General features: G+C 36.8%; 1 protein-coding gene across 1 annotated transcript in view; it reads left to right on the forward strand.

The window, feature by feature from the left end:
* unc5a (unc-5 netrin receptor A) overlaps positions 1-15,100 on the forward strand; it is a 264,346-nt gene that overhangs the window by 165,492 nt on the left and 83,754 nt on the right. The window contains exons 8-10 of the mRNA XM_048603964.1: positions 2,502-2,690; positions 3,671-3,967; positions 12,052-12,139. Coding sequence (XP_048459921.1) covers positions 2,502-2,690; positions 3,671-3,967; positions 12,052-12,139 — 574 coding nt within the window. The remainder of the gene's footprint in view (positions 1-2,501; positions 2,691-3,670; positions 3,968-12,051; positions 12,140-15,100) is intronic.

Raw genomic sequence — 15,100 nt, forward strand, 5'->3', positions numbered from 1 at the left:
ATGGCCTTTGGGATGATGGTAATTTTCACGTCCAAAATGTTAATATCAGGTAGCTTCAATAAAGGATGACCCATCTGCAAAACTGTTTTTTTCCACACAGTCTGCAGCTCATCTAAATGTTTTGTGACACTCGATGCATCATGATATGAAAATCCTTTTTGTCATGTTAAAGGAAGTAATTTTTAAAACTATTTGTCAACACATTTCATGGTGTGCGGTAGCATAGGTCATTTGATCATTATTCAGCATATAATTCATGGAAGTTGCTTTTGAATGGTGCCATGTCTTTACATGAGAAGTTAATAGTTTACACAGAATATTTTCAAAATCTATTTTCAACAAATAGCCTGGCTTTATTCTGACATTAGCTAATAAGAATAATATAATCTATTTGCATCAGTCATCAAATTTTTGTCAAAAAGTAAAAGGAAGCATATGTAATGTTTAGGAAACTGAAATTAGACAAGACCCTTGAGGAATATAAAGGAAGCAGGAAAGAACTTAAACAAGGAATTAGAAGAGCTAAAAGGGACCATGAAAAGTCTTTTGCAAATATGTTTACAGAGAATCCCAAAGCATTATATTAGGAGCAAGAGGGTAACTGAAAAAAGGGTAGGTACACTCAAGGACAAAGGAGGGAATTTATGCATGGAGCCAGAGGAAGTGGGTGAGGTCCTTAAAGAATACTTCACATTGGTATTCACCAAGGAGAAGGAAATAACTCATGGTAAGTTTAGGGAGGGGTGTGTTAACATTTGGAAAAGAATGGACTTATTGGGGAGAGCTAGTATGACTTTATGCAAGGGAGGACTACTCTTACAAATTTTTTTTGAGGAAGTATTGAAGATGATTTATGAGGATAGGGCTGTCGATATTTTCTGCATGGATTTTACTAAAGCATTTGACAAGGTCCCTCATAGTAGACTGGTACAGAAGGCTAAGTCACATGGGATCCATGGTGAGTTGGTAAATTGGATACAAAATTGGCTTGGTCATAAAATTTAAAGGGTAGTTTTGGGGGATGTTTTTCTGACTAGAGATTTGTGACTGGGGTGTTCTACAAGGTTCAGTGCTGGGATCTCTTGTTTGGTTTTATATGATTTGGATGAAAATGTAGGTGGTCTGATTAATAACTTTGCACACGTCACAATAATTGGTGGAGTTGAGGATAGTGAGAAAGGTTTTCAAACGATACAGCTAGATATAGATCAGTCGGAAAGTTGGGAAAGACATGGCAGATGGAGTTTAATCCAGACAAGTGAGGTGGTATATTTTTGGAAATATACAGTAAATTTCAGGATCCTTAGGAGCATTGCATGCAAGGCTTTAGCTCCCTGCAAGTGACAACACAAGTAGATAAGGTGGTAAAGAAGGGATACAGCATGCTTGCCTTCATCAGTCAGGGCATTTGGTATAAAAGTTGCCAAATCATGTTTCAGCTGTATTAAACTTTAGTTAGGCCACATTTGGAGTATTGTGTGCAGTTCTGGTTGCCACATTATGAGAAGAAAGTGGAGGTTTGAAGACGTGCAAAATAGGGGGTTTACCAGGATGTTGTCTGGATACTATGTTTGGTATAAGGAGAGGTTGGACAAACTTAGAGTACCAGAGAATGAGGGGTGACCTGATAGAAGCATGTAAAATTATGAGAGGCATGGACATGTTGGATTGTCAGACTCTTTACCCCAGGGTGAAAATGTCAAATATGAGGGGGCTAGGTTTAAGGTGAGATGGGGTACGTGAGATGTGCAAGGCAAGGTTTTTATGCAGAAGGTGATAGGTACCTGGCTTGCTCTGCCAGGTAGAGGCAGATAGGTTTGCAATGTTTAAAGAATGACTAGACAGACAAACAATAGAGGAATTTGGACCATGCACAGGCAGATGAGATTAGTTGAGAACAGCATTATGGTTGGCACAGATGTGATCGGCCGAAGGGCCTGTGCTGTACTGTTCTATGTTCTATGTTCAATATCAATGCAAGGTCATTGAATGCTAATATTTGCATCAAAGGAATGGGAACTCTATTATACCTGCAAATTATTTTCTGTAAGACCATAAGATATGAACTGATATGAAAAGATAAGATATGAAAAGACCAGAACTGGCCATTTGGCCCATCAAATTTTCTCTGTCATTTGATCATGGCTGATGTATTTCTCAACTACATTCCCCTACTTTTTCCCTGTAACCCTTGATCCCCTTAAACAAAAGTCTTCAACCAAATTGCCAACAAAGTATGTTTAGAGATTTTTTTTTTCTTTTCACAATTTTAATTTTCAAATAAATAATATATGCTTGGCAATTTAAGATAGTAGATATCATTTAATATAGAAATGAATCTAATAATAATGAGGGATAACTTGAGGGTGTGAGTATCTTAAATATTACTTATTCATATCAATTTTGATTTTGAAGAAATTCTGATCAAAAGATTAATCATTCCTTATTTTTTGATCGGTGATGTACATTTATTGATAGTTTAAATATGTTCTATGTTTTAGCTTCAACAGTACCTGGTGATGTTGCACTGTACACCGGTGTTGTGGCCGTAGCCGTATGTCTAACCTTACTGCTGGTTGTGGTAATCCTCGTATATCGGAAAAAACAGCAAGATTTTGATTCTGATGTAACTGACTCTTCAATTTTAACAACAGGATTTCAACCTGTGAACATTAAAACACCAAAACAAGGTTAGTTATTCCAGTTTGTTTTTATGTTAGTTTTGTCTTTGAAAGATTGTTATAATTAGTTTTATTTTCGGAAGATTGTTATTAGATTTTTTTGAGGAAAATGGGACCAAGAGGTAAATGAATCAAGGTACAGGAGAAAAAAATTAATTGTAGCAAAGTCATATCCAAGCTAAAAGTTTGACGCCTTACCTTTTAGCTAAAACGGTTCAGCACAGGACATTGGAAAGGTTTCTCTTGCTTAACCTACTTTATATTATTTAGATACACTTGAACAACTTTCTTTAGATTATACTAATTATTTATCTCAGGTTCCACCTAGTCCCACACTGTCTTTCTAAACCAGAAGAGATGTAGGACCTAGTCAATGGACATTCACTTGCATGTTGTGAATCCATCACCTTGATTGAACCATTTCTGAGATGGACTTTTGTGGGAAGAAAATTGTCCATAACACCGAGAAAAAAATGACACGTTCCGCGTGATGGAGGGCATTTTGGCATTCTGAGCGTCTCAGACATTTCTAAATACAAGCAATAATTGGGTATTACACTTAGATTTTTGAAACAAAATATTGACGTCCCAGCATTGTAGCATGTAAAAAGTTTCTAAATAGAAAATCAGATTTTGTTGCTGTAATAAAGTACAAGAATAGTTATTAACACAAATCCATGAATTTAAAACAACCGAATGGTGTCAAATGACTATTATGTGTAAATAACTGTAATTATTTGAATGGATTGATTTTTAAACTATGAAATTGAAACATCTGTTTTATACAACCTTCACAATTATGGCTGTATTTTATTGCAATCAATGAATTTTGAAAAACCTTTTGCTGTAAACCCTGTTGAATGAAGGAAATATACACTTTGTATTCAGAGGACACATAATTAACTTATTCTGGTGTTTAAAAGTGTGTTCAGCAATTTGTGAAATGCAGCGTATTTTTCACAGTGGCTTGTCTGTTTTCATTCTGATAGATAACTCCCATTTGCTTACAATTCAGCCTGACCTCACAAGCACATCAGCATACCAAGGCTCAATCCGTTCACGACAGGATATCTCCGACAAGATTCCAATGACTAACTCTCCCCTTCTGGACCGACTTGCAAATGAAAGAAATACATTACGCAATGGTACAGTACATTCTGACACTTCAAACCTTATGGCAAGACTCTCAATGCAGATGAACAACAAATCATTATTGAGGGATGCTTCAAATACCGCATTTGGAACATTTAATTTTTTAGGTGGCCGCCTTACCATTCCAAACAGAGGTAAGTCAATTAATAACTATTATCCACAACAGAAGTTGCTGGTAAATCTCAGCAGATCCAGTAGCATTTGTGGAGAGAAATCAGAGTTAACATTTCAGGTCCAGTGACCCTTCCTCAGGTCACTGGGCCCGAATCTTTAACTCTGATTTATCTTCACAGATGCTGCCGGATCTGCTGAGTTTTTGCAGCAATTTGTGTTCTTGCTTCTGATTTCCAGCATCTGCAGTTCTTTTGGTTTTTGATAGCTATTATCCACGTTGGATATCTTAATTGTATGAACTTGATTTGGCATAAACAATCATATATGGATAATAATCATACATTTATAGCAAGTACAAAGTTGATTAGTACAACATCAAGCTCTAAGTTTAAAAATCCATTTAGCTTTAGTAACATTTTACTACAATAGCCACAGAGAAATGCATTTATAACTGTAAAATTATTTGTTTCACCATAAGTGAAAATTATAATTGATATCATTGAATTTTCCTCCGCTTGAAGAGTAGTGGACAAGGAGTGGATGACAGAACAGAGACTTTCAAAATAATGCAGAAGAAGGAAAAGCAGTACATTGAGTATGATAAAATTGAAAATAGAGAATGAATTCAAGCAGGTTAACAAAAGATGGTACAATATTATGTCATAATACAGTAATAAAATGATAAAGTATTACAGTTAGAAAGAAATCACAGAATGACGATTCTGTTCCAGAAGGTGAAACCTTTGACAAATAAAAAGACACAGGCAATAACTGATATTTGGAGCATAAAAGACAGATATAGTACAATACAATTGGATGAGATGTAACAGAAAAAAGACAGACAATGCCTAAGTAACCTTTTCTTATAGCTATAATTTTCCATTTCTAGCAAATACCTGCATAAATTTCTGTATCATCTCTACTGCAAACACAACCTCCATGGAATGCATTGACCAGAATGATGTACAACACGCTGGCTGTGGCCTAGCTAGAAAATAATTCTAGAAAAGCCTTCCAGCCCTAATATTCTATGCCTCAGCAAATAAAGGAGAGTATCAAACAATTTTGCCTTAATAACTTTATCTGCCTGCCCTACTTCTCTTCTGGGCCTGTAGACAAGCATTTCAAGGCTTCCTGTTTCTCTAGGCTCCACAATATTTTGCCATTTATTGTGTTTTTCCTTACATTGTTTGCTCACCCCTAATGCAATGTCTCACACTTCTCTGGCTTTATTTATCAATCCATTGATGCCTTCCTATTTTTGATAATTCTCTTCCTCATTACCTACTACATAATCAAATTTTCTATCAACTGTGAATCATGTATTCATTCCCCTTACATTTACAGACAAGTCAATGATGCCATGGAAAGCCAGTAACCCAGTTTTGAGACCTATAGAACCCCAATGGAATTAATCTTTCAGGTTCAAAAATACTGATGAACTATTTCTTTCCTTTTTGTCACTAAGCTAATTTTGGGTTCAACATTTTACACTTGATCCAATTGTCACTTCCCTTTCTGATCAGTCTGATACGTAAGACATGAGACAAAAACCTTGTTTTTTTTTTAAATTAAAATCCACCTAGTTGATATCTAATTGAACCTTGTCATTTCATTACAAAATACAATCAATTAATCAGACTTTTCCTTATCATATCTATGCTGATGATCCCTGATTAATTAATACGTTTCTAAATAATGATTAATAATGTCTCTCAAAATTCTTCCCAATAATTTGCACACTGGCAACGATAAGCCAGCTGGCCTACAATTACTCAGCATATTGTGTCTCCCCTTTTTAAGCAATAGTATGACATTAGCAGTCCTTCACACCACCTTCCACACCTCTAACCAGAGAATATCAAGAAATAATAATCAAAGCCTGTTCTATTTCCTCTGTTGCTTCCATTATCATTTTGGTATAAATTCCATCCAACTCTGATAAATTATCCAATTTCAAAGATGCTAAGCCTCTTAGTAACTCCTTTCCCATCTATTGTGAAAGACAGTTCACCCCGAAAGAGTTTGCTGACACCACAAGATAAACTCTGCCCATCAGAATAAATGGGACTGTTCCCTGGGATTGAGCTAACCGGTTCCCTGCAAGTTTTACATCTGTTCACCAGAGTGGGTAAAGTGCTTCGGTGATTGTTCTTTGTTTGAACAGTGTGTAGCTGATATGGTGATGTGCATTTAAGCTTAGGTTTAGCCTTATTGTCTCAGAAGGGACAATAAAATATCTCAGAGTTATTAGCTATTAAGTAATATGTTATTCATCAAGATTGAACCTTTTTCTTGCTGAAGTGTCCATGTGGAATCCCCCTGAAACTGATACCAGCAAGAAAGATTGGCAGCAGTGAATCTACCCAGTGTTTCTCAGTATACCATTATGAAATGGTGAATTGCAGTGAGGATTTGCCATTACAACATTAGCATGAATTTTCAGCCATTATTTCACACTCTCCCTATATATCTACACTGCAAATGTTCATCTTTTATACAGATATAAGGTATTTAAAAGACTCTATGTCCACTTGACATGATCAAAATATGACAAGCCTGAAAAAGAATATGAGGAGAATTTATGTGGCAACATGTAACTGAAAAGTTTGAGGAAATAAATGTTAACTGTCAGTCTTGAAATTTCTGCTACATTTTACTTCATTTACCATTTCAAAATTATGTTGAACCAAGCGTACATGTACTTTTCTATGAACTTTGAACCTGACCATGTATATAAAACCAATATTGTTACAAAGAACAAATGAAGGTAAAGCAAATAAAGAGAGGTTGAGGACATGCTGAATATATTGTCAATATTCTTCTTTGCAGGCATCCAAAAAGTGACTCAAAGATCAGTCTTTACAAAATAAAGGCTAAAAGCAATTTCAGACTAGTTTAGCATTATTATTTCCCCCTTGTTCTAGAACATTTGAGGTAATGCCAGCAACTGAACAACATTCAAATTTAGCTTTACACAAGCTAAGTGAAATGTTTAGGCCACAGTCTAACATAACAGAAGTGAAACAAATGAGCCGAAGATTCCATCAGTAGAATTCTGCCATGCTCCAGTCAATGTAATTCAGCATCACAGTGTCAGTATTTGAGCAATTTTATTTTTGCAAATGTATGTTCGATAGTGTTGCACTTCCATTTACCCAAATTAAATGGCTTTTTTTCTGCAAATTACAAGTTGAATGTTCCCATATTAATAATACGATTTGTTTTCATTTTCCTACTCTGGTGAGGAATTTTGCTTTAATTTTAGTCCTTGAACAGTAGATCTGGCAGCTGTGGCTCCTAAATACAGCATTCAAAAAAGATGATTTCCCATCAAGGAATCTATAACAATGTTATCTGAAATTAATCAACAGCAGAGAATGAGATCTGGTTGTTGATATCTCTATTGATTTATAACTTTTATATGTGGACATTTATTGGTTTTCCAAAGGGACCCATTATGTTGGCGGATGCGATTTAAGTGATATTATGTCTGACTTTAAAAAAAAACATGGGAAGCTGGAATGAAATATTAATCCATTATTAATGACGATAGATCTACTCCAAAGGATCCAGAAGTGACAGTGTTCTTTAATGGAACTAACTGGAAGGAATTAAAATCAATGTTATTCTTGGAGATTTTTAAAAGATGCTGCAGAGGGAACTTGCTTGTTAAACTAAGGTGATAGTAAAGTTGTATAGTCCCAGATGACCACTGAGCTCCTCTCCCACTAGAGGAAGTCAATTCGTGGTGGTTTAACATGACGGTCAACATGCCTTAGGTGAGGGGCACAACAGTAATCTTATAGACAGTGAAACCTCAGAGAAGGTTAACATATCCATATTAAAGCTCCTCATTTGATTGGTATGCTGTAATCAATTTCCTTTTTTACATGCTCACATTCATTCATGCTCGCTTCTTCAAGAATTTGGCTGTATCTAAGACCTTTATAATCATTTGAGTAACTCACTTCAACATTACTGCTGAACCAGTCTTGTAGGATATTTTCCCCTCTGGCACCTTCACATTTTCTGCTAGAGATTTCTTCTAAGCAACTAAGGGCTTCTCCCTTGCCCTGGCCCTTTTTTTTTACTGTTACTAATCGCACCTTCTGCTATTAAGGATCGCCTCTTTTGGAAGAACCTGTTACTGTTCTGGCTGTCTCTCTCTTGGTCTAAAACTCAAGTCATTAGAAACCTCAGCAACTAACTCCTTAAATGGCTTGCTAGTTATTGAGCTAAAATCAACTGATTTCTTGGAAATGCTATTTTAATACGCTTTTTCAAGAAAAAGAATGTAACTAATGTCTGTTTATCTTCTGTTTTGGAGAATATGTTCCCAAATAATAAGATATCAGAAACTTTCACCTTATGACTACATTTTCACAAACGTGATTTTCTTTTGTATGATATCAGCTGTGAGAATCTTACTGAGCACCTTTTGAAAATCAGATATACCATTCTGACTATATTCATTTCATCTATAAAATCAGTCACTATAAATTCTCTTAAAATTTTAAACACAATAGTGGATGGAAGCAAGGAATGTTAAACTGACCTACCCACTAAAAATTGATGAGGTCTCATCAGCTAACCATCACAATTTTACTTTGCATTGAAGTATTGACGTTCCATTTGCTAATCATAATATTCCTAAGTTCTCTTGATTCATGAATGGTTCCTTTGGAAAATCTGTATGTCACTTCACTACTTAAGAAAGGTGACAGAAGGACACCTAGGAATAGAGACCAATTAGTCTAACAACTGCTGTCTGGAAATTACTCAAGCCTAAGGATAGAGTGGCTGAAATGTTTCAACTGATTTAAGAGAACCAGCATGGATTTTTAAAGGTTATGTCATGCTTGACCAGTCTAATTAATTTTTTTTGAAGAGGTGACAAAAAAAGTTGTGGACGGGCTATGTCTATATTTGTTATTTATGCACACTTCCAGAAGATATCAGACAAAGTCATTCATAAGAGACTACGTTGAAGTAGGTGAAAGGACACGGCTAAGAGGGGAGAACAGAACACAAATTAGTATTGGATTATCCCAGAAATGAGTCCTTGCAAAAGTGTTGAGCCGAATGGACTTCTATTCTCCCGTAGAACTATGGCATTTGAGCTATAGCCTGTGTGGTCAAATGCATACCATCAATAATGTCTGTCCTTCAAGGGATGCAGTTTGACAATAATAAGTGAAGGGCTGTCTTCTGTTGCCAGCTGTTTTCCGTATAGAAGTTGGTGAATTGACGTGCGCTGCAGGTTTGTTGATTGGGCTTTTTTTCAAACCCTGTTTGCTGGAACAGTTCAGTTGCAGGAAAGATCAAGGCTGTAAATACCTGACTACAATTTACAGAGCTATTCTTAATGAAGCAGCCCGGCTGTAGGGAAATACAAAAATGTATACAAATATGGCTTCATTGATCATCTTCAAAATGTACCTATGTTTGTTGCTGCTGTGATTCTCCTTCTATTGTTGCCAGAGTAAGACTCATACCTCCTTTGAAAGTAACATACAGTGTGACATTGTTTGTGGAAACAAGCACAAACACCACAATTTAAATCATCTATATTGCAGTAAAGTTGTAACATGCTTCAGTCGCATCAATTCTCTCACATTAACAATTAGAGACAGTAGCAGTGCCTGACAAACAGCTACAGCAAAATAAGAAAAATAGCAATACTCCGAAAATGGAATACAACTGAAGATAAAGGTATATCAAGCTGTGTCCATTCTAGATGATGCTGAACACCTGCAGTGCTATTAAGGACTCCAAATATGTTGAGGGAGCAGCTCATAATCTAAGTAAATTCAGAGGTCTTACTGAACCTAATGCACAACAGATGTGCAGGCTGCTAATTACCACATCCATTTTTAGATAATGTTGAGATGTCCAGTAAAAATCAAGTGTTTAGAAGGCCTCAGCATAACCTTTTGCTAAGACCTGATACCAGATCTGCTGCTGTGTTATACGTCCTGAAGATTAATTTATTAATCTGAATAATGAAACAAAATATTGCTGGGAAAAGAAGCTCACTTTTGGCAGAGCATCTTAATCTTGAAATTCCTGACAAGAAAAGCTACCATTATGTGGTCAGCCAGAACAGGAATTTGTAGTGAGATCCAATTTCATGGGCATCTGAGGCAGATAAGTTTACAACCACCTTGTTTGTTTGGACACCAGAGGAAGTGAAGCTTGTTGTTTTATTTATTAGTTGGATGTGAGTGTCGCTGGCAAGACCGACATTTATTGGCTATCCCTAATTCCCCCTGAAAAGATGGTGGCAACAACTGAGCGGCATGCAGAGGGCAATCATGAATTAAACGTATTCTTGCCCTGGAATCACGTATATTCTTTTGCAAAAAAAAATGTTTTCCACAGCTAAATCATATTAATGAACCAATTGGTCTAATGACAACACAGTAGTTTCATGTTCAAAATTACATAGAGTAGCTGTGGTAGGATTTGAACATGTCTCAAAATTTTTAGTCTGAGCCTTCGGATTACAAGTCCACAAGTATAAGCACAGTGCTATCATTTTTAAAAAATAACAGGACAAAGCATGTGTTCTGGAATGTCAAAATCCCACTCAGGCTGAATTGGTCTCAACATTACTTGATACTATAATAATCCATTGCAGAGTTAGAGAACTGGCAAGTTCGAAACTACTCAGAGATAGTAAGAACTGCAGATGCTGGAGTCAGAGATAACATAGTGTGGAGCTGGAGGAACACAGCAGGCCAGGCAGCATCAGAGGAGCAGGAAAGTCAAATTTTTGGGTCAGGACCCACACCGGCATTGTGCCAAAATAGCCCATTGCCCATTCTCTGTTAACCACACCCACTCCACATGTTAACACTGGTGCCAGCATGTAAAATTTTGAACGGTGAAATGTGGTGAGGGTACAAACAGGGTACAGCTAAATGTCCCATCCTGTTCCCTCCGTTCCTCAAGATGTTTTGTCAGAAATTTCTGGCCTTTCGTATGCACTGCCCAGTGTTTCATGTTGCCTTACTTGGTTTGCCTTCATCTTATGTCCAGAAGTTGGATCAGTTATATCTTTCACTTTGATTAACATTCTGATATATATTGTAGAAATAGAACATCAGTGATACAGTATATACGTCTGATGTTAACCTTAGTATTTTGTGCAGGGGGCCGAATGCCTGAAAGAAAATCAAAGTTACTAATTTTAATGAGCAGAAAATTGGACAGATCTGCAGCCACCATTTACATTTGTGATTTTCCAAATAATCTTCCATTCCCAATTGCTGGAAGAGAGAAATCTCTCCATATTTAATGCATTCATCTTTTCCAACTAGTCTAGGGATCTAAAAACTCTTCGGTCACAATATAGTCATCAATGCTTGATTGATTGCAAGTTAATCTTGCAAACATTGACCACATCAGTGGGAAGTATCTAATTAATATGGGTAAGATATGTGCAAGTGGGGCTTCAGACATGTCTTCATTTACAGAAAATCAAAGGCATTCAGGGGAAACAGTAGTGTACTGGTAATGTCACTGGTCTATTGGTTCAGAGGCCTGGGCTGAAACTCTGGGTACAGGGCTACAAATCCCACCATGCCAGCTGGTGCAATTATAATGCGCTTAATAAATCTGGAATTGAAAGCTAATAATCATGAAACTATCATTGATGGTCGTAAAAACACAGCTGCTGACTTTACCTGATTTCGCTCATGTGAGAATCCAAATCCCCAACAATGTGGTTCACCCTTAATTACCCTCTGAAATGGTCTAGACTCTATTCAAGGACAATTTGGGATGGGCAACAAATGCTGGTGTTTCCAGTGATACTGATAGACCATGAAGTATTAAAGGGGAAACAAAATTACATCTGAGGGAGATATTCAAATGAGATGAATTGTTCAGAATTCATTACAATTCTTAACTGGAACCTGTGTGAAAATAATCATTATCAGGAAAAAAATGCAATAATTTATTACGATGTGTAAAAAATAGTAACACACTTCTTTTTGTTCCAATCAGAAAACACAATTGTATAAACACATTTTTCTATAAATATTAATTGATTATGAAGTACCATATAGCAAACTCTAAATTCCTGTTTTATTTATAGGGATTAGTTTACTGATTCCACCAGAAGCTATTCCTCGAGGCAAGATCTATGAACTATATCTTACAGTTCACAAAAAAGAAGATTTGAGGTATGTGACAGCTCAAACTTGGATCATGCTGCAATCCTCATTCTATTTCTGCCTATATAACCAGTAATCCTGCACGTTTATCAGTTCTATACTAAGTTCAGAAGTTGGATCGGTTATATCTTTCACATTGATTAACATTCTGATACATATTGTAGTCTACCAAAATAGAACATCAGTAATACGGACCACAATACAGTCTGATGTTAACCTTATCATTTTGTGCAGGACATCATTCAGGGGTTAAATGCCTGAAGAAAGTCAATGATCTTCTAAGTTACTAATTTAAATGAACAGAAAATTGGACAGGTCTGCAGCTGCCATTTATATTTGTGATTTTCCAAGCAATCTTCCATTCCCAATTGCTGGAAGAGAAAAATCTCTCCATATTGATGATATTCATTTTTACCAAATAGCCTAGGGACCTAAAATTTCATCAGTCACAATGTAGTCATCTATGCTTGATTGCAAGTTTGATGGTAGTCTCCAATTTAATCTTCCAAATGTTGACTACATCAGTGCGAAATATCTAATTAGTATGGGTAAGATATGTGCAAGCGGGGCTTCAGATATGTTTCCCTGTCTTCCAATATCTGTTGAAATCCATAGTACTGTCCCCGTTACCTCCTTCCCTGGACAGGAACAACCTTTTTCTCGCAAAGGGCTTTGCCCAAGCCTTTAAAATTAGGAAAATGCTCACTTTATTAATCAACTTCTACTTCATTCTCCTATTCCATGAGATCGCATGGGCCCTTGTGAAGGTACTTATATAACGTACTGACTGTCACAATCATATCCAGGAATTGCAACTACTAGATTAGCCCTACTGATCTAGCCCTCTCCCATCACTGCCAATTGACTTGTGATGCCTGGAAATAATAATGACGCAGCAAAGTCTTGGGTGGTTTCCTATTTTTGCCAAGTTTATGACCAACTTTGCCTTCTGTATTCTGTCAAAGAGCTCTGCCAAATGCTTCAAGTGATCTTTCCATGAATGACTAAAGATCACTAAGTCATCTATGTAGATGCCACAATTATTTAATCCTGCAACAACTCTATTCATAAGTCTTTGAAAAATGGCTGGTGCATTTTTCATTCCAAAGGGCATTACTTTAAATTGATATAATCCATTTGGTGTTACAAAAGCAGAAACATCTTTTGCTGTCTCCGACAAAGGTACTTGCCAGTAACTGTGAAGTAAATCCAAATTTGTAATGTAAGTGGCTTGTCGTACTTTTTCTACACAGTACTCCAGCCTTGGAATTGGGGATGAGTCAGATTTGGTCACAGCATTGACCTTCTGATAATCTACACAGAATCATTGAGCACACAATCATTGGTTTGGAAACCAAAATGATGGGTGAACTCCATTCACTTTGACTCGGCTCGATAATGTCTTCTTGGAGCATCGCTTCCACTTCCTTCTGTACCTGTGCTGCTTTGAGAGGATTAAGCCTATAGGTGTTCTGTTTTATCAGAACAGCATTCCCTATGTCAACCTCATGCACTAGTCCTCCCCATTCTATTTCTACATATGTCCTCATAGCACTGTAACAAGTCTTTCAATTCAGTTCTCTGTTCCTGGGACAGATAGCTCATTATCATATCCCATTCTTTAAGGACTTCCTCATTAATTCAATTTATTTTGAGGGACATCAAAATCCAAATCACCTGGATTTGATTCCTCACTCTGACTGGAAGTAACTAATACCTGTTTCTCTGGTTCCTTTTCCCTGTCATAATAATATTTCAGCATGTTCACATGACATACCGATTTTTGTTTTCCCGTTTCTGGCATCATTACCAGATAATTCACCTGACTTAAGTGCTTCTCAATCTGATGGGGAGCACTAAACCTTGCTTTGAAATGATCTCCAATACTTTGTCCCCACAGGCAAATGTACAAATTTTAGATTTCTTGTCTGTTTCTTGCTTCATTATGCGCTGTGCCACCTTCAACTGTTGTCTGGCTAATTCACCTACTCTGTTTAATCTTTCTCTCACCTTAGATACATAGTCCAACTGTAGATCTCTGACTTCGGATCTATCAACTTTTCCTTAATTAATTTTAAAGGTCCTCTTACTCCACATCCAAATATGAATTCAAGTGGAAGAAACTGATTTGATTCATTTTGGAGCATCTCTAATAGCAAATTATATAAATGGGATACCTATATCCCAGTCATTTGGTAATCCTGGCAATAAGCCAGGGTCTGATACCACCTTTCCAATGCTACCTGGGATTCAGGATGGTATGCACTGGATTTAAAGTGCATGATGCCTAAATTATCCATGACCTCCTTTATTAATTTGGCAGAAAAATTGGACCCTTGGTTGAATCTCCCTGAGTAGTCCATAATGGGTAAAGAAAGCAAGCAAGTCCTCCACAACCATTTTTGCCTTGACATTCCTTAGTGCCTCCAGAAACCTGGTAGACACATCCATTATGGTTAGCAAAAACTGGTTCCCATTTTTCGTTTTAGGGAGGGGACCTATGCAATCAATCATAACCGACATGAAAAGGTTCTTATGGGGAGGCAATGGCCTAGTGGTATTATTGCTGGACAATTAATCCAGTGACCCAGATAATGTTCTGGGGACCTGGGTTTGAATCCTGCCACTGCTGATGGTGGAATTTAAATTCAATAAATATCTAGAATTAAGAGTCTTATGACTACCATGAATCCATTGTCAATTTTTGGAAAAACACATCTGGTTCACTAATGTCCTTTAGGGAAGACAACTGCCATCCTTACCTGGTCTGACCTACATGTGACTCCAGACCCACAACATAATCGTTGACTCTTAACTGCTCTCTGGGCAATTAGAGATGGGCAATAAAAGCTGCCTAGCCAGTAACGCCCTCATCTCATGAATGAAATTTTTTTAAAAATGCGGGAATTGGCACCAAAGACACTGTTTTATTATTGCCAGTGGCTTTCCTACCAACTGACACGTATGACA

The sequence above is a fragment of the Rhincodon typus genome, chromosome 12 (assembly GCF_021869965.1).
Source record: "Rhincodon typus isolate 14 chromosome 12, sRhiTyp1.1, whole genome shotgun sequence".
Classification (NCBI taxonomy): domain Eukaryota; kingdom Metazoa; phylum Chordata; class Chondrichthyes; order Orectolobiformes; family Rhincodontidae; genus Rhincodon; species Rhincodon typus.